At 52.2% G+C, this 24,852-nt stretch overlaps 1 protein-coding gene across 5 annotated transcripts in view; it reads left to right on the top strand.

Moving 5' to 3' along the window:
* The window catches only part of ASAP2 (ArfGAP with SH3 domain, ankyrin repeat and PH domain 2), a 148,489-nt gene that overhangs the window by 110,935 nt on the left and 12,702 nt on the right, over positions 1-24,852 (top strand). For all 5 annotated transcript variants that reach the window (XM_064494745.1, XM_064494744.1, XM_064494743.1 and 2 more), the window contains 9 exons: positions 56-222; positions 2,376-2,509; positions 9,926-10,020; positions 15,267-15,456; positions 16,696-16,781; positions 18,312-18,427; positions 19,423-19,490; positions 20,571-20,684; positions 22,733-22,985. In XM_064494745.1, coding sequence (XP_064350815.1) covers positions 56-222; positions 2,376-2,509; positions 9,926-10,020; positions 15,267-15,456; positions 16,696-16,781; positions 18,312-18,427; positions 19,423-19,490; positions 20,571-20,684; positions 22,733-22,985 — 1,223 coding nt within the window. The remainder of the gene's footprint in view (positions 1-55; positions 223-2,375; positions 2,510-9,925; positions 10,021-15,266; positions 15,457-16,695; positions 16,782-18,311; positions 18,428-19,422; positions 19,491-20,570; positions 20,685-22,732; positions 22,986-24,852) is intronic.

The following is a 24,852-nucleotide window of genomic DNA, read 5'->3' as shown; positions in this document are numbered from 1 at the left end:
TGGGCCTCAGCAGTTGTCCTTGGGATCTAACACAGCGTGACTGTTACTTTTCTAGATGGATGTCTGTGCTGCAGAACAGCAAGGAAGAAGCTTTAAACAATGCCTTTAAGGGCGATGACAATACGGGAGAAAACAACATAGTCCAGGAACTGACAAAGGAGATCATCTCTGAGGTCCAGAGGATGACGGGCAATGACGTGTGTTGTGACTGCGGGGCACCAGGTGACCCAGCCACCCCCACCCTACCCCCGCCAGCTCTAGGACATTTAAATCCTGTTCCGATTCACAGAATCCATTCATTGATTTTCCCTGTCATTTCAGACACAGAGTTCAGTGCAGCCCAGCCTGAGCTCGCCCCATCGCACAAATGCTTACTGAGCTGTGTGCAGACTGCATGGGGGACAGGGTGGGAAGATGCTTGCCTCCAGGCCCTCCGAACAGGGCTGTGTGAAGGGGCACGACAGAGCTGAAACGATTTCAGTGCTTTCTGAGAAATGAAAACAGAGCGCCCAGCGAGGTGAAGTCACGGTCATCCGGTCATTACGTTAGCCCCGGAGGCTGCAGCTCTTTCCGGGCTTTAATCCGCCCTCCTCTGTACAGCTCTGTGGGACACCTGCAGCAGCTTTAAGCCATTGTCTCGTCTGTGACCTGGAAGAGCCACTTACTTTGTTAGATGTCAGTTTTCCTGTCTGGAAAGTGAAGGAACCAGTTGGGATTGTTCTGGGGGCCCCTTCCAGCTACCACATTCTGTGAAATGAGATGTTTTCTTTCTGTGTTTAATGAAGCCTACTGGGGCTTCCTTTTTAATGGACCCAGAGTATCTTTATAGATTTTAACACCAGTCATTTGAAAAGTTTAAGGAGTTGACTTACGTTTGTCATTAAGATGGAATGCTATGGGGGCGGGGTCAGGGGAGCTGGAGAGTACTGTTTTCTGAGCATTTGTAAAATGAGAAAGGTTGTGGCGTAGTTAGGATGGTCATTTACCTTTTCATTCCTCTAATTCTGTGACAATTTCTACTCAAAACAAACACCACAGAAATCGAGTAGAAGTTGAGGAATGCCACGGTGTTTCTGTTTCCCTGGAGGCTGTATTTGGGGATAATTTGAGGAATTACTTCATGGGGTCTTGGACCATCAAAACACGTCTCTGGCAGGAGATGAGGTGATGGCGGGGGTCGTGAATCCTGCTTTTTTCTTAGATGAGCACAGTGTAGTGCTTGGACTTTTAAAACACTCTGAGAGAGAAGTCAGAGCTATGACATCTTTGTTTTAAAATGCTAAGACTATGCAGGTGATGTAAAAATGTACACTTGTACCTACCAAAAGCATGACACAGTCGATACAGTAGAAAAGGTCTAGTGAAGTGAAAAATCCCTGGTGCCCAGAATTATTTCCTAACTTGAATAAAACTTTTGTAACTTGAACATTTAAAAAATAACTTCACAGTTAACTAGTGACTACAGTTGCAGTATTGACTTGCTATGAGTTTCTGAGGGAACTAGTAATTCTAAAGAGATTTGTACTTCTGGACTGTGATCACATGCCCAAGTGTGTTTTCTTTTGAATTCCCTGTGTTCAGTAAATTCAGCATTCATCCGTCAAGCATTTATTGAGTACCTACTATGTGCTTGGCACATGGTAGGATGCGTCAGTGAGTAAGAAAACAGGCAGTGCATGCAAGGAGGCAGGGCTGCAGTGCAGCTCCACAGCCTCGAGCAAGACCCTTCACCTTTCTGAGCACAGTTGTGAAGACACCTGCCCTGTTCGCCTCCAGGCGCTCTTGCCTGCACTAAATGAGGTATTATATGGAAGCACCTGCAATTTCTGAAGCTCTGACAATTCGAGCTATTACTGCTGCTACCAAACTGCTGAACACAGAGCTTCGGCACATCACTTTCAGCATCAGCGTGTAGGGCGTGTTCTCTGTCGGTATTATCAGCATCTTTGGGAACATACAGGCGAGTGCGTGTTAAGACTGTTCCCCATGTAGTACTAGACTGGCAGACGCCGTTCCTCTCGCTTCCCTTGGCTGGTACAACCAGGTTGGTGATGGGAGTGGTTGGTGTCCAAAGACCAGTGGCCACTAGAGGGCGCTGTGTCCCGTTTATTCTTGTGCTCACAGCCCCGTCCCTTGAGAGTCCTTGGTAAGTGAATGGAAGGATGGACAGGTGGAGCCGTAGGAAGGGGAGGGAGGACAGATACGTACATATGTGTGTAACTCCGTGGTAATTGATGAACGAGGGTTCCTACTGCATCTAGGATCAAAACAATGCTCACGATGAATCAAAACTCCATGGTCAGTAACTATGTGAGAAAAAATCTGACCCTGGCCCTCTTCTTACCAGCTCCAATCTTCCCTGTTCTCTTTGGCAGACCCTACATGGCTTTCCACCAATCTGGGCATCCTGACCTGCATCGAGTGTTCTGGAATCCACCGAGAGCTGGGGGTTCACTACTCAAGGATGCAGTCCCTGACGTTAGATGTCTTAGGAACATCAGAGCTGCTGGTAAGTCTCAGATCCTTGATTTCAGAGTGAAAACAAATGAGTTGAGAGCTAAGTTTTAATTTTGGCCCTGGAGTCCATTTTGGTTACTTAAAATTCCACTGGGCCGGTAGCTGTTGGTATTTGCCAGGTGAGTCTGGGCAGTGAGAAACTTACTGGCAGCTCCTCCTCCTCAGCTCCTAGCCGGTAAGGGTTGCAAAGCTTCATTCTTTGCAATGAATCAAGTGAAGTAAACTCAAAAAGGGGCATGGAAACTGATGTAAGATTCTGGAACAAGTTGGTGGCAGAGTCCAGCACACTCCAGTCACCAGGTGGTGCGCACGCCCAAGCACGGAGACAGGGAAGGACTCCTCCCTGAGTCATCAGCCGATTTCCTCCAAGTCTGCGGCCACCACCTGGCTCGAGCCTCCGGTGTACCCCGCCCCTTATTGTCGCCTTTTCGGGGAGAGATTGGTCTTTGCTTTCTCCTGCCTTTATTTCTAAAAAGTCTCTTATTCTCAGTTCAGTGATAACACGTAAGCCATGCAATGCAGATTGATATTAGGCAATTGCAGCATTTTCTGTGAAGTGGCTTTCAGAGCGTCAAGACCGTGGCCCCGTGAGGAGGAAGCACATCGCACCTCGGCCGTGCTTTCGGGCCCCTAAAACACGAGCTCTTTGGACGGTTTTCAAAGTCTGTAACTGCTGGTTAGAAAGCAGTGTTTGAAATTCTCTCTAGAGGTAGCTGAGCCTTGGACAGTAAATATTAAGTGGATATCGATTGCCACTGATTTTCATGTCAGGAGCAATAGTCTTGACAGAAGATCAGTGGTTGTGGTCAATAGCCCTCTCCAGAGGCCGAACGGCTTACGGCTGACTACCCCGGATCCCGCGTGTCTGAACTGGGAATGCACTTAGAACCGTCTCCTCCAATCCTTCCAGTCTCTCCAAGGAATTCCTTCACGGTCTTGAAGGACAAAGCTGGGAGAAACTAGAGTGGATTCTGGTAGCCCAGTTAGCAGCCTCCCTGGTTACTTCAAGTTCAGAACTCAGCTGGCCTCAGCAGGACCCAGGCAGTACGTCCCTGCTTACACGCTGCGGTTACAGTTAACGTCATCTTCCGTCCAGCCTCCGTCACGGAGCTGTGTGTATACAAGCGGTGTCCTGGGTGACTGATGGTGGTGTAGATTTGAAGTTGTCACTATATTTTCAGAGACGCACAGACTTCTTCTTGGTGAGCACCGGCAAACTGGGGCAGCTACGGTGCTCCCCTACTGGTTTTTCAAAACAGTGGGACATGTTAAGTGGTGTGTGTGGAAGTGATCGCTGCTGATTGTGGGCGAGGCACTTTGCAGAGAGTTTTATGTGTTTTAGCTCATTCATTCCTCACCCCAGCCCTGTGACGGGGGATGTACTGTGCCCCTGTACAAAGGAGGAACTGAGCTTCGAATGTTTGGCAAGACTAAGGCTATGGAGTTATCAAAGCACCGGATCTGGGCTGGGGGCCTCTTTGATCTGATTTCAGAGCCCACGCTCTTAGCCCTTGAGGAGCCTGGGATGCAAGCTGACCTTTGCGGTGGGTTGTCTCACCCTGTGGGAAGCATTTAAACGCCACTGCTGTCCCTCCTCATCCCCCATCTTCATCCCCAGTGAATGTTCAACAGCCAGCTCTCTGGGAGGGAAAAAAGCCCTGCTTTGTAGTCTGCCCAGTCACGGGATGTAAGTAATCCCACCGCGACCATTTTTGCGCCGCAGTGTGAATTACTGAGCCTGCCGTGGGAAAGAGAGGTTTCCTAGCACGTGTTATGTGGTAAGTTCACCACAAATGCAGTGATCGTAACTTCGAGACGTGGAAAATAGTAAGATGTAGGAAAGTAGGAAGTTATGAGTGCTTATTACTTTGTTTTTAGTGTAATTTATTTGATCATGAGTTTATCTGATGTAATTTTTAATGATGGCTATTTAACAGTTAGCTCATGTAAGCTGGTAGGAGCCTGATCCCAACACATCTGTTAACAGCTGCTAAATTTCTGTGTCTCAGAAGTTTAACTGTGATCCACGCAAGTCTGTTGCCTCCTGCACAGGGAAGCACCAAAGCAGGTGGAAAGGATGAAGTGGCTCTGACCCCCAGTTCAGATCTTCGTTTCTGTCGCCCGGAGCCTGTCTCTGTATTCTCATAGTTTGACCAGCTCTCAGCCACTCTGGAGAAACCAGGCAGAGGCTGCTCAGTTACTATCTGCAGATATTTCCGAAATCTCATCTCTGCCACAGCTTTAGACTCTCCCTTATCTAAGCCTCTTTTCCTCAGTGGTTATCAGAAAACAAAGGGCAGAGGCCCTCGGCTTGCCCCTGACCTCTGCCTGTCTGGTCCTCCCCTCCCCTCCCCCAGCCCCATCGCTGTGGGCCTGACCACCCCCTGCTCCTCAGCCGGTGGGTAAGGCGGTGGATGGAGAGTGTGTGTTAGTCATTAGTATCCTTTGTAAATCATGAGAATTTCAAGCCTTCTTAGAGTACCTGGTTATTTTATTTTACTGAGACAGTCAGATGCCTGGACAAAGGATCTCCTGAAGGCTGTGTGTGTGTGTGTGTGTGTGTGTGTGTGTGTAATTACGTCTGGCACGTAGCAAGAGCTATAAAGTATTAGCTATCATTATCATCTCCTCCTCCAAGATGATTTTAACAAAATCCTTCCAGAAAAATGACCCTCATGTCCTGAAGTGTGAATCCACAGTGAGGCCCCACCCGGACTGTCTGCTCTGTTTGTGGACCTTTCATGTTCACAGAGCTGTGATGTCCGGCTCTTTGACTGGTTTGTTCCTCACTGTATGTTTTCTTGTGTGGTGGATGTTAATTAGGCTCCTCGTACTCTGTTAAAGAAATAAGAGGGTGAACTGGAAAATAACTTCCCGACGCATCCACGGGCACAGGCTAGGCGGAGCTGCTCTCCAGAGCAGTGTAAGGGCCCGCACCTCAGGGATGTGCTGTGACGGGAGAGGGGCTTCTGAATGGCCCGATGGAGACGGCGGTCCATGAGCAGGAGTTTTCATTTCCTGGCTGGCATTATGTTCTAAATAAACACGCTCACCCCATAAAATGCCGCTCCTGCCCCCCAACACGTCCTCCCTGTGTACCTCAGGATGAGTCTTTTGCTCAATTCTGAAAATCATTTTCTGCCGTGGGGTTTGCAAACAGTTTTCCCTGATGGTGTGTTGTGGAGATTTCACCATTTCCTTTTTAATTTGTTTTTGTTTCAAAGCATGCTTGATTTCCATGTTAACTGAGTGGATTTCCACAGCACCCGTGAAGGTGGCTGGTTAGCAGTCACCGTTTCTTCCCTTTGCCTGCTTTTAGAATCGCTTCTTATTCAGTGGAAAGACACTGGGGGAATTGACGTATTCATTTGATTAGTTCGTGGAAGCTGTGCCATCTTAACTACTTTAACATGCACCCACTTAATATCCTTAGATTTTAAAGCAAATCTGCTTTCAGAAAACCTCCTGATAGCCTAGATTTTAAAAAGATAAATTTCCTCCTTAACATCGAAGATTATGATTTTAGCTCTGATTTTCAGGTCATGCATAAAACAGCACAGTTGGTCCTAAGGTTCCAGTATCATGTGATCAATTTCACATTATAAGTGAAATTAGTAAAGGAAATTTCAACATTATGGAATTGAATTTGAGTCAGTAACTTAAAAATCTTCCATTGAAAAATAAGGTTAGACCAAAATACTGATTAATTATAAGCACTTGTTCAAGAAGAATTCAGATTCTTTAAAAATTAAATACATTTTTAATTAAATATATTATTTCAGTATACATGCAAAGGCAGAAAAACAGATCATATTTTGTGTATTTTTCTCTGTGACACCTTTGATAGTGACTATTACCCGGGTTCTCCTGTCTGTCAGTCATCTTACATCAGATGCCCCTAGAAAGCCAATCAATTCTGCCTATTTTTAAAATAAAATCAAGTCTTTAAAAAGCTTTAAAAAAAAAAGGGTCAGAAACCCTCAGGAGCACGTACTGTTTTGTGACTTTCTCCTGCCTCCCTTCTCATGAGGCTGTTAACAGGCCTTTCAGTATAAAGTCGAACTGCCCACAGCCAGACCTGGGAGAGGGAGCGTTGGGGGGAGCCGCCCAAAACCCGGGGCTTCCTTACAGACTATACTGCTGCCTCCCTGGGACTGAAATAAGGCCACTCAGGATGCAGAGAGCAGCAGGAAGCGTGGAACCAGCCACCGTTCATTGAGCAACTACTACGCTTCAGGCATTGTTGTAGGTTCTTTGTGTGATACCTAAGCTAAAAGAGAGCTCCATTTAAAAAAATGAGGTCAGAGCCTGTGTTCTCGTCTTTTTTCTTAAACCACAGCCCTGAACTTCTTTTCACCACAAACCCTATCATAAAAAATTGAGCACCAGAACAGACATACACGTAGGTGATGTACAGCGATATGTGTACAACTTACTAAGAAGTGTGTTATATACTTTATGAAATATATCAAAAGAAGAATTTTTAAAGACTCGAGTGAAACATCCACGTTCTTCCACCCGCCGCAGAGTATTGTGGAGGCAGCGATGGAGCACGCTGCAGTTTCTTCGCTCTGCCTTCAGAGCCAGGGTCCTGCTCCTTCACGTCCCCGGGGCCTTTGTCATCCATTTGTGTCTTAAAGGCGTGCCTTGTGCTCTAAGCCTTCCAGCCTCCTGGGATCTGAGGGTGTCCTGTAGACAACATCCCATTTCCTACCTGAATTGGGAACCACTTGAGAGATCAGAAGTCTGGTTTGTTGTTGAAAGCAGCCCAGCTGGTGGGCCTGGTTCACACATGCGGTGACAGCCGAGCCTCAGACTGGGTCTCGCCCACCCAGGCGGGGGCAGGAGGCGCAGACCACCCTGGTGCTGCGTCCCGGGGGCGCCTTGTTCTTTTCAGCCCCTCTGGCGGGGGAGTCGCTTCTCTCACGTGCCCATTCCTCTCCTCCGGGGGCACAAAGACAGGATTGTCATGGGAACTGGTGTCCCTCCACGTGAAAGCAGGGGACAGGAAGTCCCCCAAACTCTGAACGGTTTCTAGAGAAAATCTAGGTCCTTTCTGGCTCAGCGAACCCTGCGAGGGTAGACGCTCAGGTCTCCAGGAACACTTCTCGTCCCTGTCCTCGGGGCGCTCAGTGCAGTGAGGGAGCCGCGCTCTCAGGATAACCCTGCAAGGCAGGTGTGGGAGTGGTCGTCCCTCCCGACCAGGCCCCTGCTCTGCTGGCTTCCCCTCGCAGTCTCCCTTCCTGTAGCGCTCAGTCCAGCCCTCATCACAGAGCCCTTCCTTTCTTTTTCATCACCTCTGTCTCATTGCACCAAGCCCCCGGAGTGGGCCCATGTCCTGTGCCCGGATCCCAGCGCCCCTGAGGGCTCTGTGTGCGTTCCTGGACTGACGGGGGCTGGGCCCGCTCCCCTGAGCAATGCAGCACTTACACGCCTGACTCCCCCGGACCTGCCGTGGCCGATCCGCCTCGGCACAGCCCCTGGTTCCTGGGCCCGTGCCTGGTAGTGGAGGGCATGCGTGTCGGGGCTGTTTAACCAGCCTTCCTGCCGCCGTGGCTCCTGCCCTCCGGGCCTGCCAGGCCCCACATTTTCTCCTCACGACCCTGCAGCCTCCTTCTGCAAATGCTTTTTTTGCTTTTGTTCGTGGTTCCAAAGGGTTCTCTGCAGGCCGAAATATTCACTGGAACTTGATGAAACTGAGAGGCAGCGCATCTCTGCATTGACGGGTGTGACGCACGGATGTGGTGGCTCCCTGGACCAGCTGTCCCTAGTAAACCAGCCAGGCCCAAGCAGAAGGGAAGCAGCTTTCCGATTCCGGGGAATTCTCCTCGCCCCCTCCCCTCTGCCTGCAGACTGGGAGGCTCGCAGGGCGTGCGCTGTGGCGTGTTCTGTCACCCACTTGAGATCACATTGCACTGAAAGAGGGGGCATTAGAGCATGCCTGGCCCTAAACAGGGGCCTTAACACTGAGGCTCAGTCTGGACCTGACATCAGGTCCCCACGAAATCCTGGGGGTGTTGGCTCCGTGGTACGCTGCGTCACCCATGTGGTGTGCCACCCTGACCGTCCGCCCCGTCTCCGGGGAAGCTGCAGTGAGGCAGCCTGGGCTTGTGCCACACAACATTGCCTGGAGGCTGCGAGGCCGAGACAGGACCAAGGCAGAGCTGGTTAGAGCTTGGTGCTTTGGGCCTCCAGAAGCTCTGTTCACTTGCCACGGACAGGGTAGAATTAGGAAGGCTCCTCACCCAGCTGTTAGGCTGTCCTGCGTGTTTCCCCTGGCCTTGGCCTCCCTCACGATCCCCTCACTGCTTCCTGTTACTTGCCACCAGGAAGTTCGGCCTTCTCTGACCCAGATCCCTTTGGCTGTTCCTTCAGCCAGCTCCCCTGGAGAGAAGAGGCAGTTGGGGTGCAGCCTTACCTCCCAGGACATCCCCACATAATCCCCACTCACCCTTTGTCCACTGACTCATTGAGAGTAGAAGTGTCAGAAGGTCACTGCCCCCATGGGATCATTTTCAACGTGGAAATGAAAATGTCTGTTCTCTGCGGAGCACTGGGCTATGTGCTCCCTTTCGGTTTCTTTGTTTCGTTCGGCATTGAGTCTGATCTCTGATGGCGCTCCTGGTCGCTCCAGATCCGTGCATCTATGCAGGAGAGCGCCAGGTGCCCCACGCAGGGCAGCCTCAGACAGACGTGACGTTTACGTCTCAGTACCTGCTGCATGAAGCATGTGCCCGTCCTCAGTGAGCGTTAACGAAAACGTGTTCATTTCTGACAAGCCGGAGAGTTGCTCAGCACGTGAGGACCTTATGTTGGAACAGGTACATTCTTAGTGCGTTAGTTTAGTGAACGTTTTCATCTGAGTTACCCCATTTTCCCATTGTTACAACCTGGCAATGCAGGTATCATCCCCATTTTACTATTAACAAGTCGAAGCTCAGGTAAACTGACTTGCTTGTGGTCACAGAGCCGGTAAATAAAACCATGATTTGAACCCACATTTTGATTTCCTGGCCCAGCACCCTCTACACTGGGTGAGCCCCCCTTTTGCAGGTGTAGGTAAAGGGTGTTAGATCTCTGAGTTTCAGCTGGATCTCCGGGGTTCTGAGGGTGAGTTGCGGGGAGAGGATGGAAACTTGAATTGGGCCAAGTTTCTGCTCTGCCCTGCAGGTCCTCGTGCAGGGAACGCTTTATAAGAACACTCCCCTGTAACAGGCACACTGCTGCTTCTCTGGTTTTATGGGTACCTTTGGGGTTTGGGTTTTGTCCAACTTCATTAAAGGCAAACCACTTTATTGTTCTATTTCTTAGTGGCCATTAAATAAATCATCAGATGTGCTAGTGCTGTGTAGCAGTGGGAGGTATTATTAATAATTGAGCACCCTGAAATGGACTTTTGTTTCCGCAGCTTGCCAAGAATATTGGGAACGCAGGCTTTAATGAGATTATGGAGGGCTGCCTTCCAGCCGAGGACTCGGTCAAACCCAACCCGGGCAGCGACATGTAAGTACGGGGCTGGCTGTGCTGGCATACTGATCAAAGGTTGGCCTGGTACCTGGGCCCCCACAGGCAGGGGAATAGCAGGTGTGGGTGCGTCTATTGTTGCTCCTTGAGGGAGGAAATCAGCCTAAGGTGTTTTTTCTTAAGTCACTTGAACCTTTTTATGTGTCCAAAGTGAAATTTGGTGTGGCGGTTTTCCTTAGAAGTCGCAGGAAAGGAGGTTGGCAGATCTTGTGAGCGTCGCCCTCTGTTGGTGGTGTGTGGGTGCACCCTCGCCTTTCTGCCTTGGGGGGGGTCGTCACTCACTCTCCCCGCCCGCCCCCACCCCTGCCTCTGAGAGGTTAGTTCTCACAGAGACAGGATTATGTCTCCTTGTCTTTCCCAATGCCCTTGCAAATGTGTGTTGTTTCCTTCGAAGAAAATTTCTGTTTTTGCTTTAGTGTTGACACAAAACGTGATTAAGCTTTTGTGCCTCATTGTGCATCTAGCTGGCCCTGGAGGCAGCGCTGACAAGAGGAGGATTTTCTGCCTGTCTTATCACACAAAGCATAAATCACCCCAAGCACCCTGGTCCTTGAGAGAGGCGGATGGGAGACCAGCTGGTCAGGGCAGTGCCTGGCCTGCCCCCTGGAGACCCCAGCCTTTTTCAGGGTGGGTGGCCTGTCTCTGCATGAGGGCTGGGTGGTAGGATGATGTCAAGGGGACAGCCTTTCCCTTGCAAATGGCCTGAGGTTGAGCTGCTGGCACAGCTTTTTCTGGACAGGGCGCAGCGGCTTGGAGAGTGTTACAAACGTGTAGGTCCAGCCTTTTGCAAAAGCAGAGAATGCAGATTTCTGTAACCATTGTGTGGGAGCATCTTTGGAAGAGGAAGTTGCAGGATCTTGTTCTTGCACGCTGGGGTGAGGTGACTTAATACGGTAAGGGCGCTCCGACAAACTAATGGAAGGAACGAGTACCCTGTCCATTACACACCCTCACAGGTGTCAGCGTCCGCGGCGAGGACTGGTTGGTGTTGCATTAGAGTCAGTTCATGGTTGAGTCCTGGAGCAGAGGTCTGTGGTGTGGTGTTTCCTTGAGACTGGATGAGGTGTGGATACCAGGTACAGGGCTTACAGTTACCATCCTCTTCTGATGAAGATCTAAGTTCCAAATCTGTCTCTTAAACCAGACCTGGAGAGGCATTACAGGACACAGAAAGTCGCATCTTTACTTGATCGTGGGGGCTGGGCAGGCTCGTCAACTTCCCCGAGCCCTTTTCCTCTAATAGAAACAGAAGTACAGCTGCCCCACCTCAGAGTTGCTGGGATGCACGTCAGGGGTGAGGAGGTCCGCATCCCATATTTGGTTGGCAGTAGCAGCCCTGCTTCCTCACCATGGGCGACAGGGCAGCACGCACGCCCTGCGCTGATTCCACACACCCTGGAAAATTAGGGTCCTCCCAAGTCAGGCTTCAGCTGGAGAGTTACCCGGGGGTGAGCTGACTCACGAGAAGGTCTGTTTAGGATGGGAAATGTCGTGGTCCACTGTGATACTTACTGTCTGATGGACACCTGGTCTCCCAGTGAGGGGACGGGTCTCCCGAAATGCTCTAATATTGATCAGCTTTGTAGCTGATGATAACGAATTTCTTCCAAGTACCAGGAATACTTTGTAAAAGCAGAGAATTGGTTTATTCTGGGGCTAGATGATTCTAAAAAATGAATACTGTCTGCTTGGGGCTCTTCAATACACATGTTCCATCTGCATTGAGGCCTCTCCCCCAAACCTTGTCACAAACGAAAAGGATGTTTACTCCTCTCCTTTTTTCCAAATGAGGGCAGATGGCCAGTGTGAAGGCAGCGTGCCCCCTGCCTTGATACCTCCTCAGGTGATATTAGTCACTGGGCTCCTCTGCTCCTGTAGCATTTAGCTCTATTTTAAAACATTTCTTCCCATTTTATATTACACCTAGGTATTTACATATGTTTTTCTAATGAATTGTATCGTACTGGTTTTTTGTATTTCCCACCATAATATGTTATTTGTGGTGGGAAATATGTATGTAATGAATCAACAAGTCCAAGGTGAAGTCAGCTCTTTGGCTGAATAAGCTACTGTTTTACTTCCAGATTAAAAGGCGGATACTGCTCTGGCTTTATCTCAGAACAGCACACCATCTGCAGATGAATCTGTTGAAAGGGAAGCCAGAGACCGTCTGGTGGCCTGTGAATCCCCAGATGGGTTTGGGGGTTGCTGAGAGATATAAATAGGCGGGAAGCAGGGAGCAGCCATATTTGCATCTGCTTACAGAGGTCGGAACTGTTCTTCTGGGATTCAGGGCCCTCAAGCATGCCCTGTCCTTTGCAAGTATAAGGTGCCCCTGTTTCTGAACACATGCCAAATGCATTGTTACATTCAATTCATTGCTTTTCTCCAAAAGCCTTAGCCTTTCCCAAAAAAGGCGGGCAAAAGGGAAATCGCACTGGTGGAGTGAACTTCCATGGGGCGTGGTGTTGCCTAAAGCACATCTGGACTTGTGCTTGTGTAGGGATGACCTTCAGGGCACAGGGCCCCAGAGCCCTGGGCAAGCAATGCTACACTAAAAAGTAAGTGAAGGGTCCAGTTTCTCTCTTGCTCCTTCCTGGGGAGTTCACCCTGTGACCGCCCCACAGCAATTACTGAAACGGCCTAAACCCTGCTGCCCGTCATGAGAGCCCCGTACGGTTTCATTAGGCAGCCTGTCAGTTACCAAGCCTGACAGTCCCCAGGAGCAGCCTGCACTGCACGCTGTGCCTGGAGCCCCGCGCGGAGAGCTCAGCCCAGCAAAGCAGGGCCACCCTCAGAGCTGGCCAGCTGCCGGAGGGGACGGTTGAATGTTGACAGCACTGTTATGAGGATCAGATGAGGTGGCACATCTCCACTCGCCCACAAGCCCACAAGAACTGTCCGTGTGTGCAGAGCCGGGGAAAGTCCATCTGCACAGTTCACGCGGGTCTGAGTTTTATAAACACCCAGGCGGTAGATCTGTTAGGCAAGGTAGGCAGTAGTGGTGTTTGCCACCCCTGGGGGCGCGGGCTTGACCTGCCCGCCCCTGAACCCCGGTGGGCTGCAGCCTGCGTGGGTTGACGTGAGGGCTTGGGTGGTAGGAGCAGGTGCGATGGGTGCAGCTCTGGCAGCCGCGGTGGGGCGGTGAGGTAGTGAGCGGTGCCTCAGCCGAGAAGAGCCGGCCGGGTCCCCTCCACCTGGGCCACCTCCTGCCCCTCTTCATTCCGTGCTGCTGCAATAATCACAGCCGGTGTTTCCAAAACCCTGGGCTAAATGCTTAAATACATCATCTCGTGTAATCCTGCAAAGCCCTGCAAGCAGGTGTCCTCACGACAAGAGGTGTAGTAGCTGGACTGAAGTCACCCAGAGGGGGAGCGAGGAGCTGGGGTGAGACCTAGCCATGTGACTGAGAGCCAGGCCTGAGGACCGCGCTCTGAGCTGACCACCAGCCTAGGGGGTGGTGGTGGGGAATTCAAGCCCCTCCTTTGCGTTCACCCTCCCCTTTCTGACCTTGTGACGTTTCAGAGCACTTTGTACTTTCTGGAAGAAGGGGACGGGAGAACTCTGGGATCCATCCTATCATGTCATTCTCTCTACATCTCTGGTAGAGCCATCAGCTCAAATTAAGATTTTGTGTTTGGAATCTGGTTTTCCCTGACATTCTTTTTTTAACAACTTTTTCAAAATCAATTCACATACTATCCAATCCACCCAATAAAGATATAGCTCACTGGCTTTTAGTATATTCCCAGCTGTGCACCCGTCACCATAGTCAAGTTTAGGACATTTTCATCACCCCAAGATGAAACCCTGTACCCGTTAACCACCCCCCAGCTCCGTCCCCTCACTCCCCCAGCCCTGGGCAGCTGCTCGTCTGCTTTGTCTCTCCAGCTTTGCCTGCTCCGGGCATTTCACATAAACGCAAGCACACGTGTGCTCCTTAGTGTTTGGCTCCTTCCGTTCAGCATAACGTTTTCAAGGTCCATCCACGTTGCAGGCGGTGTCAAGGCTCCATTCCTTTTTGTGGCTGGACGCATTCCGTTGTACGGACACCATGTTGTGTTTATCTGCTGATCGGCTGGTGGGTACTGGGTTTTGGGGGGGTTGTGTTTGTTTTTGAGTTGAGTTGTAGGCAGTTTAGTTCCTGGTGTTTGCTGGGTTGTTCTTTGAAACTCATGCCTTGTCATGAGCAGCATTTACTGCCCCTCAGAAGTCGTGTTGGTTTTTTATTGTTGCCGTTGCTGTTTGTTGAATTTCCGTGGAATAAAAGGCAGAGTCCTCCAGGCCAGGAGCTGCTCTTCTCCTTGCTCCCCGTCTTCCCAGTTCATCAGTACTTTCCCAGGTCCTAAGGACCTGCTGTGAGCTCAGAAACACGTCAGCTCTTGGGCTTCTCACGGTCCCTGAGGGTGTAGGTGCATATTCGCACAGATAAGAAGACTTGAGGCCTGAAGAGACTGCATCCTCCCCCAGGGTCGCACGTCACTCTGCGGTGGGGGTGGGATTTGAGCCCGGGCTGCTTTGGGTCCCTTGGAATGGCTGCCACTTCAAGCTCCTTGGAGAGGTGGGGTCTGCAAACGCAATGCCGTGTGAAGGCCAGGAAACAGACCACGAAGACAGGCAGGCAGCTCGTTTGGTTCATGGGCCTGTGGTGAGCCTGTCTGCCAGGCACGGTACCCACAAACAAGAGGACAGTCTTCCCCTCAAAACTGAGGACAAAATTTGTTTTCATCTCTCTGCCTTCCTTGGTACCAGCTTCATCCTGTGTCTGGCTTCTTTGTAGTCAGGAATAACTACTGTCCTTGAGGCCATGGAGAGAGAGAAATAATTTACCATACAGAGGGAGAATCTCTTCTTAGCAGTCATAGCCAAAGTGTTGATTTTCTTTCTGGTTGGACTGGCCGGTCACATGCCCTGTCCTGAATCAGCCGGAGGTTTCTAGCCCCTCGACCTGGCCCCTTGGCCTTACACCTGGGCCCTGATGCCACTTGTCTTAGCACCTGGAGGGTTTCCAGCCTCTTGAAAGGACAGGAGGTGGCAGAGTGACTGCAGGTGCTGCGGGGGAGCCGTGGGGCGCCTGCTTCCCGCCTCACGCTTTCCTGCTGGTGCTTCTTATTACAAGGAGAGTGGGGCAGGGTTTTTTTTAAAGTAGTTATAGATGAATAGATATTCTGAGTATGCTTGAATAGAGGCCCTTAATCATTCACAAGGCAACTGTGTGATTTCAGGAACGCAAGAAAGGACTACATCACTGCCAAGTACATTGAGAGGAAATACGCAAGGAAAAAACACGCGGATAACGCAGCAAAGCTTCACAGCCTTTGTGAGGCCGTCAAAACAAGGGATATTTTTGGATTACTCCAAGCGTACGCTGATGGTGTGGATCTCACAGAAAAAATCCCACTGGCCAACGGACATGTAAGAAGAGACGTGAAAAAGTAAAAGAAGGGGGGGGGCTTGGAGAGGCAAGGCAGTGTTACCGGAAATGCTGAGTAGTGTTATTTCCCTGAAAGATGGCAGTGAGCTCTGGGGAAGAAATTAGGGCTGATTCTTAGACCAAAAATGGATGGCAGCTCTGGGAAGAAGCCATCCATGGGGGAAGGGAGCGTCTTCTTAGAGGCCCATGCCCTGGAGAGAAGCCCTGTCTGCCGAGGGCAGCACGAGCACCTCCCGGGCCTGTAGGGAGCTGGCAGCCAAGCCTCAGCTGCAGCTCCCGAGGCCACGCCGGAAAGGAGACTCAGACTGGGCCTGGTGCACAGCTGCCCTCCTCGCCCTCCTGCCTGGGGGAGCTTTGCTGAGAAGGTGGGGTCTCACGGGCAGGGCCGGTCCGCAGGAAATCCCTGGTGTCACGGCCCATGCGTGTTCTCATTCTCTTCCCCGGGTGCGCTCGTGGACGCACATAGGGCCGGTGTCACCCTTAGCAGCTGAGCACGCTGTGTGGAGCCTCAGTGTTCAGTGATGGAGACTAAGTCGAGGAACCCCAGCCGTGGCGCCCAGAGCCAAGCATGCTCCACTCCAAGCAGTACTGTGGGGGCACGAGGGCTGGCCCGGGCCGGCAAGCAGGCAGGGCAGGTCCGGGCGGAGGGCCTCTCTCTGCCCCGTGCCCCCTGCTCTGTGGGTCTTTCCTCGGCCTCCAGCCCTCTCACCCACCCACCCGAAACAGCCCTTATTTTGTCTCTTCTCCCCCGCCTGCCAAAACTTAGTTTCAGAAAAGGCAGTGGCGGTCCTCTCCTCCCTCGTGTGAGTTGCAGACAGGCCAGGTGTTAGCGCTGATGGCCTTGGATACTGTAAAATACAGAATGAGAAGCTTTAACCTTGTAGTAAAAATGTACATTTATATTTATCCAGGGAGCAGGTAAGAGGCCTGGGGAACCTTCCTGGAGTCTGAACGGAGACCACTGTGTACAGGCAGCACCTCTTGTTGCTGATTCAGGGACAGAAAGAGTGGGGAACTTTGCGACGAACTTTGCAGATTCCTAAGGGCAGAGTTTGCCATGGAGATTAAAGGGGCCCCGGGTATCTTAGAGATGCGTTTTTTGAAGGAAAGACTTAAGAGACTTTTGGAAGAAGACTTTTCAAATACACGATTTCACTCATGTCGGACACAAAACTGAGTGCTCCCCTTGGAATTCTGGAATGTTTCTGTTTGGTCTTCAGGAGCCGGATGAAACTGCCCTCCATCTTGCCGTCAGATCCGTGGACCGGACTTCTCTTCACATTGTGGACTTTTTAGTTCAGAACAGGTAGGTGTGCTGAAATTAGGGGAAGTGTTTGATTTTGTCCCCTTAGTGTTCCTGAGGAGGGAACCAGGGGCTGCCTCACTGCTTCCGTCTTGCGGCCAAGGTGCCGGAATTGCCCCAGGTTGGATATGAATTACGGGACAAGAAAAGCGCTGCTAGGTGTGGGGTGTTCAGTGCAGTCCTGAGGAAGTCCTGGGGTCTGAGAAGGGAGACCCGTCCTGGGATCCGCGGTATCCGGCTTCTAGCGTCTTGGACTCAGTGAGATGCCACGTCGATAGGTCTGCTAAATTCTCAGCCCCTAGAAAGTGGCCCCTGTCTGTGGCCCCCGCAACTACCCTGTGCACAGGCCCTGGGCTTGTCCTGTGAGGTGAGTGTCCCACGGGATCCAGGCAGGGCCCCCGGAGCAGAGGGAGGGAAGGGAGGGAAGCAAAGATCTGAGCTGTAGCTGCTGGCGGGGCCGAGACTGTAAATCACACTGGGCTGTGGGCGTTTTTGCTTGGTTGGAGAAGCTGTAATTTTAATTAGAAGTTGCCTTTAGAGAAGACATGCGGGGGCAGTGTCCTCCGGCCCCAGTAGTCCCATTTGGTACGTTTGGCTTCACTTGGGTATGGTGCCTGCCTGGTGCAGAAGGCCAGTCACGAAGATCCATTGAGGTGTATCTTGGCGCCCTAATCAGGTTTTTGGGGTGGGGGGGTGGCTGGAGAGGGGAGGTACTGGTTAAAAGCCATGGAGATTGCTCCAGATGGAATGGAAGATTCCAAAGTGCAAAACAAGGGAGTCTTCTGCACTTGGTGTCTTCTGCCTTTCCCTCCCATTCCTGGGGGTGGGGGGTGAAGATGTGGACAGAGGGAGAGGAGCCTGGGAGGCAGTCGGCTCCTTCCTCGGGAGCCGAAAGTTCACTGGACATCTGAGGGCAGCTACTCAGACCACCCTGTCCCCTGGTGGAGCCTGAGTGCCTGCCCAGCGCCTGGAGTGTGGCAGGGGCTCAGTGACTCCTGAGTGGTGCTGTCCCCCTCTGTGCAACTTCTCAGACAGGAGAAGGGACATCCTGGTTTCTTTTCTAACAGATGGAAGCAAGAGTAGAGGACAAATCAGAAAGGAGGCTCCTTTTTACACTGAAAAGTTAGTTGCTTTTAAAAAAAGGAAACATAGCTGGTTTCCTCCTTATGAGAGCAATGGGTGTCACCTGATGGTCACTCTGGTGTTCCCTCGTGCTGTCCATCCCCAGAACGTGACGGTGGCCGCAGTCCCAGGGCTGCCTCCACCAGTGGCTTGAGTGGCTTGTCTTGGGATCACCTGGTCTTGTTTTGTGTTGGAAGAACCTTTGTCTCCTCGTGGTTCCCTCTCAGCCTGTTTTCAGGGCAGTCCAGGGCAAGCCAGCTCAGAGGAGCCCGGGGACTCTGAACTTTCAACTTTGAACCCTCCGTGACTCTGATCGCTTGCTGCCTCTCCTTCTCACGTGCCCAGTGCCCTGCCTGGGCATCCCTAGTCCTCTGGCCTGTGGCTCACTGTTCCTTTCTGTGTCTGCGCTAGTGGGAACCTGGACAAGCAGACGGGGAAGGGCAGCACGGCCCTGCACTACTGCTGCCTGACCGACAGCGCCGAGTGCCTCAAGCTGCTGCTGCGGGGGAAGGCCTCCATCGGGATCGGTGAGCCGCCTGCTCCTCTCCTGCTGGTCCCATGCCGCTGGTGGGAAGGGCCCAGGCCCTGGGCTCTGTGCAGAGTTGGGTAGTCAGTCCTGCCCAGCAAGGAGAGGGGCCTGTTCTGCAAGGCTGCTGCGGTCTCACCTATCCGCGGTCTCCTCCGCTGTTCTGCAGACTTGCCGTCACGTGCAGGCAGGCGTTCTCTGGGTTCTGAGAGGCAGCCGTCGCAGGTGCCCAGGTGGATCAGGTGTGGGCATCTCGCCCTCCTGTTCATGCCCCCACCTGGGACCAGACTTAACCCCTCACTGGCTCTGGGTTGGCATGTTTACCAGTGGGAGACACTGTTCACTGCCCCTCCTTTCACTGGCCCCGAGCCGCCTCCACGAGGAACCCTCGGTCTGCTCAGCCTTCATCCTCCCTCCCCAGCGGCTCTCAGACACACAGCCACTGGGCGCAGTCTAGCCCGTGGGCCAGGAGGAAGAGTTTTGGCAGAACTATTAAAAAGAGACCAAACAGCATGGAAAGAAGGCAGATGCCTGCTTCAGAGCCAGGTTGTTCTGTGTTTCGTTAATGAGTCATCAAACCTCATTGACTGAGGCTTATTCAGAAGAAAACACACTTAGCAGGAGCTGTAAAGTCTTCTGCAGTCAGATGCCCGGAACTAGATTACAGCGCTTTTGGTTAGAGAATTATCCTGAGCTGCTTCATTCCACGACTTACACTTTGGATATTTATTTACATTAGTTGGCTTTTTGACTGGTTTTATTTTTGTGAGTAACTCAAGCTTTATCTGTTAAAATCTTACTGATTAGACGCTGCTGCCTGCTGTTCTGGACGGTTACAGGGCAGTTCGGCACCAACTGGGGCAAACGAAGGGGATTTCATTAGTTGTGTTCAGTGTAATTTAGAGCTGCTCTGCTCTGTCTTTTTAAATTGCCTCTTGACATCAGACCTTTGCTTGTTTTTGCCATAACATGTCCTTTGGTCACCCCACCTCTCAGCTAACGAGTCAGGAGAGACCCCGCTGGACATCGCCAAGCGCCTCAGGCACGAGCACTGTGAGGAGCTGGTGAGTCCCCGGCGTGGACGGCCGATCGGTGGGGGCGGGGAGGCCCTGGGGGTGCTCTCTGAGCCCCGAGGTAGCGTCCTGAGCACATCCCAGTGTCCAAGGGGATGGCTTGCTGAAAGTGTCCTGGGGAGCCTTTAGAGAGGTGACTACCCGCCTGGTAGCGACACTTGGACCCTGAGTCAGTATTTGCTGCTGGGACATGTGGACGTGGCCCTGGCGCTGTCTGGGTGGGTGGAGCAGAGGACCGCCCGCGTCCGGCAGACCTGGGTGTGCGGTGGGGCTCCGTCCTGTGACTTGGGAAAGTCACGCCAACTCTCTGTGCTGTTGCCTTATTTGTGAAGTGGAGTCAGCGGTGCCAGTCTGCCAGGTTGCTGTGGGGGCTGTTGCTGAACTCGGTAAAGCAGGGGGCACATAGTAAGTGATCAGTGCACAGAACCACCAATAGGCGATGCTGTGGAGCTGCAGGATGAGTAACCGGTGTTACCCTGTCACTGTATGTCCATTAACTCATCTAATCCTGAAAATCACCTTAGGACGTTAATTAGGAGGGCCTACTCTTACCCCGTTTTACAAATGAGGAGACAGCTACAGAAGTGCTAAGTAACTTGCCCAAGACTACACAGCGACCATCTGGCTCTGGAGAAAATTAACCCCTAGTGTGCCAAGGCACCCATTTATTTAATGGACTAACTTCTCTCCTCTGCGTCTTGAGTGGAGCCAGCTGTCTGCCTTCCTGGAGAAAACAGTCATTCACATCACGTTCCTCAAGGCTTAATTCTCTCGTGCTGGTCAGGAAAGGCGGGGTTATTGCAAGCTTTAGAGCGCAAGCACCCCTGGCCTGCGGGCTGCAGCTTCCCTGCTTATAAGGCTCTAGATGCGAGCTGCTGGGTTTGAGTCTCACGGTTATCTGTGGACTAGGGTAGGTGCTTAACCTGACATGCAGCGAATTAAATAAGCCGACCTTGGACGGGGGCACAGGTTCTCTGCCCGCCCAGCTGCCTCTTGGCCATCTTGGTGGACGTCCGCTTTACAAGGCCCAGGATACGAGCGGCATCACTGACAGCCTTTTGTCGTCCTCAGCTGACCCAGGCCTTATCTGGAAGGTTTAATTCCCACGTTCACGTCGAGTATGAGTGGCGGCTGCTCCACGAAGACCTGGACGAAAGCGATGATGACGTGGATGAGAAGCTGCAGGTGGGTCCAGCTTGTGGCCGAGAAGAGTTTTATGATCAGTGTCCTGCAGAGCAGTGTGGGCCTGAGCCTGTCATTAGGGCAGAAAGCTGTTTTGTAGTAAAGGAAATACAGTTTACTTTTTGCTTCCGCTGATCGCAGTAGGGTTTTGGTTTTTACCCAGCGCACAACTGCCTCCTGGCTCCCAGCCCTGCAGACAGTACTTTAAAGGAGCATTAATGATGTAACCATAGGCAGCTGCTCACCTTCTGATGAGAAGGAGAGATACAGGAGGGCCATCACTCAGTGGATTTTGGAGGAAGCGCTCTCACTGTGGATGATCTGATAAAGAGCCAGGCTCCGCCGCGATACCACGTTCACTAGTTGACCTTTAAAACCTTCGCTGAAATCACCGAATGACCCTTAGAGCCCACTAGGTCCAACTCGTTCCTGTATCAGATAGGGTCATTCAGGCCTCAAGAGAGGAGTTGGCGTGGCCACAGCGAAGCCAGTATTTGGAGACCAACCTGGATCTCTTGCCTCCTCGTCCAGCCTCTTCTCGCGATGCTCTGTCTCGTGCACTTGTGGGTGCGCCTGGAAGGTTGCTGCCTTCACCCAAGTCGCAGAGCTTAGAGTCAGACTTGGGCAGACTGACCCCAGAGCCCACACACCTGGCAACTCGCAGCTGTCGGATTAGTGGGAATGCCATGTGGTGTTTGTATTTTCACTTTAGGACTTTAATCTCCCGATGTGCACGGAGGATGTCTGATTCTGTATATATGGCATTTCTGAAACCTACTGGACCATCCTGCTTTATGGAGCAGTTAACATCCATACTTACTATTTCTTAGAATAAGAAATTTCTTCACAGAGTTAGCTATAAAATGGCATCAAAGTGAGCAGAGCTAATTTTGTATTTAGACCTGCCTTTAAAAAAGGAGACGGTTTGAAATACCTCTGAAACATTTGCTGCCAGATGAGTGCCTCTTCGTTAAGCACACACCACACTCCCGTGTCTGGGGGCAGTGGTCCCAGTGAGAGCCCGGTGGGGAGTGCAGACTCATCCCCCACCTCCAGTAGGGAGCAGAGGTACGGTCAGTTCACACCGCCATGGGCTTTGTCGGAGTTTGAACTGCGTCCGAGGCACCGCTAGCCGTTGCGCTCTGCGCTGGGCTGGCCGGAGCCTTGACGGTTCGGTGGTCCCATGAGGGGAGGCGGGTGTGACAGCTGACACTGCTACCTGCTCAACTCTGGGCTCTGTGCTGGCAGTTAAAGCTATACCCATTTAACAGATGAGAAGTCAGATCAGCAAAGTTAAGTAATTTGCTCAAGATCACAGCTGTTACAATGAAGCTGACATTTGAAATAGAGTTCAGTCTAATTCACCCACGTCATGACTCCATACACATGACCTTCCAGTGGAGCCAGGGTCAGCAAACTTGAAAAGCCGAGTAAATAAACACTTTTAGGTTAAATAAACGCTTCAGGCTTGTGGGCCTAAAATATCCTAGTCTTTGTTGCAGCTCCTTGGCTTTGCCAGGGTGTCCTGAAAGCAGCTGTAGACAGTACATAAGTGACCCAGGCTGCTTTCTAATAAAACATTATTTCTAGAAACAGGCCATGGTTCACTGACCCTGAAGTTAGAGGAATCGTAGGAGTTCCAGTGCCTATGGGAAGACGACTGTGATCGCCCCTGAATTAGGCTTATGGCTGTTGGGGGTCCGTTGCAGCTGGGTGCTCAGAGCAGCTGCGCTGTTTAGTCCTCTGAGAAAGCTTATAAAAGGGGAAATATAGAGCTAGGTTGAGATAACTGACGGTAAAAATGAACTAGATTATATTTTAAATTCTTCACAGAATGGAGAATTGTAAATGTGTGTAAGTCATGGCTTTTTTGAGTGTCTGTGCTTCCATCAAAAGACACAATCAGAGGGAGCTTTGGGTTGTGCGACAGTAAAAGGCAACATGCCCAGGTAGAGATGGCACACCTGAGGGCGTCACTGGTAGCTTGAATGCTGTGACAAGAGGTCAGCGTGTCTGCATCTCATGCAGCTTTGCCCACCACCCCTCCACAGCCCAGTCCCAGTCGGCGGGAAGACCGGCCAGTCAGCTTCTACCAGCTGGGCTCCACCCAGCTGCAGTCCAACGCCGCGTCCCTGGCCAGAGACGCCGCCAGCCTGGCCAAGGACAAACAGAGGAGCTTCGTGCCCAGCATCTTGCAGAATGAGACATATGGAGCCATCCTGAGTGGCAGCCCGCCGCCCACCCAGCCTGCAGCCCCTGGCACCGCCAGTGCCCCCCCGCTCCCCCCGCGGAACGTTGCCAAAGGTACTGAGCTGTTTGGACCACCCCCCCCAGCCCCAGTGTCCAGCAGCGCATTGGGGTTTTGCTTTGGGGAGTTTGTAATCACTTTGCCCCCAACTAGCTGACATTTGGGCTGGCATCAGAGTGGATTTGTTTGTTTGTTTGTTTTTCATTTGGGGTCTTTGGTACTTCTGCTGTTTGTTTCCTAAATGAACTCCATCAGTCTTAGGATGGAGGTAGAGAGTGTCTTGACTTCATTCTTGTTCAGGGCAAGGGTGTGGCATCTGTGATTCAGGGGCTCAGGGACTCCGCGAGGGCTGAGATGGGTGGGTCAGCTCCGGCCTCTGGCCCCGGACGTTTTCCTCTGACCTTCTTCCTGGTCCTTTCTCTTTGCTGTTCACCCCTCACGCCTTGCTTCGCCTTCATTCTGCCCCTTTTACCTCTCTCTTGTCCGCACTCGGCCGCTTGTCACAGCTGCTGTCATCTCTTCTCTCTGTGATCCCCATGAAGTGAAGGGTAGAGAGATGCTGATCTGGGTGACCTGTGCTCAGGCTGGGTGTGAAAACACAGGCACGCCCTGAGCCCTGCCCGCGCCTCGCCGGAGCCTGCCGCAGCCAATCTGTCACGGCGCAGCGAGTGTCACTCAACAGATGCTCTTTCTAAGAATGGAAGCTGGAGTCCCCCAGAGTTAGGTAATTTGCCAAGCACTGAAGGCCCACTGGTCATTATGTAACTTAAAGGCAGGTCAAGCAAGTAGCCAGGCCAGCTCTGGGCCAGCGCTGCCAGTCAAGGTCAGGGGCCTCCAGGGGCTTCCCGTGGAAGCGGGGCAGGAGCTTCCGCAGGACATGCTGCCCGGGTCCCGCGGCCTCTGCAGGCGGCTGGCAGGCCCCCAGGTCCGTCCCAAGTTGCACTGTGCCCTGGCTGGTCTCTATGGGGGAGCGGTGGTGAGTGCTGCAGGCCAGGCTGCGTGGTGAGCACATCTGCCCCCACATGGGGTCCATGCTTACAGTGTGGCATGGCTGTGCCCCGCCTCCCGCTGCGGCCCTGGGCACATTGCAGACCCTTCCACACAGCTCTGCCCCTGGCACTCAGGGAGGCCCAGAGAAGGCCGGGAGCCTGTTGTCAGGGTCACAGAACCACACCCTTTAGGACAAAACCTGCGCTGCAGGCTGTGGAAGCCAACCCGCTCACCTCCCCGCAGAGCCCATCGCCTCCGCAGCCCGGGCTTGAAGGGAGGGCCCTGAGCACGGGTGGTGGAGGGGATGAGCCCCACAGCTAGGAGGGCCCAGGCGGATGAGGGCAGCACATCTCTGCTGCCTCCTGCCGGCCTCCCGCATCCCCAGGGCGTGAGTTATTCTTGTACGGCTGGAGCTAAATGATTAGGTCATCCCTACCCTTAGTGACTGTGTACCTTGTGAGGAGAGATTTATTTTGCTCTGTTGGGTCATATGAAAGGAAGGAAAACTGTTCACCTTTATTTCTTGCTTTCCTAAAGTCTTAGAATGAGAGGGTGTTGGCTTTTTTCTTCCCGTTTCCTTCTGCCGCTCCCACGGTTAGCTCCGTTTCTTCCTCTGGTGATGGGAATTGCACTTCATCCCTGCCACGGCCCCACAGAGCTCCTTGTTCTCCATCTGGTCCACGCTCGGTCCACGTGGAATCTCCACCCAGTAACTAGAACGGCACCGATGTTGTCCGGCCCTGCGCCGGGGAGGACCTTGTCCGTGGCAGATGTGCGAAGGCTCCCTCCGACCCCAGACCTGCCCTGTGCAGTCATCTCCAGGCCCATCCCGCTGGGTAGGCCATCATAGCCTCAGACTGGGTCACCCCTGTGCCCTAAGCAGAGGCTGCTCACTGAGGAGGAGCTTGGGGCCTGGGGGCAGAGGAGGGATGT

This window comes from Camelus dromedarius, chromosome 15, assembly GCF_036321535.1.
Source record: "Camelus dromedarius isolate mCamDro1 chromosome 15, mCamDro1.pat, whole genome shotgun sequence".
NCBI lineage: Eukaryota > Metazoa > Chordata > Mammalia > Artiodactyla > Camelidae > Camelus > Camelus dromedarius.
The sequence above is the reverse complement of the archived record's forward strand: the minus strand, read 5'-3'. Positions and strand labels throughout refer to the sequence as shown.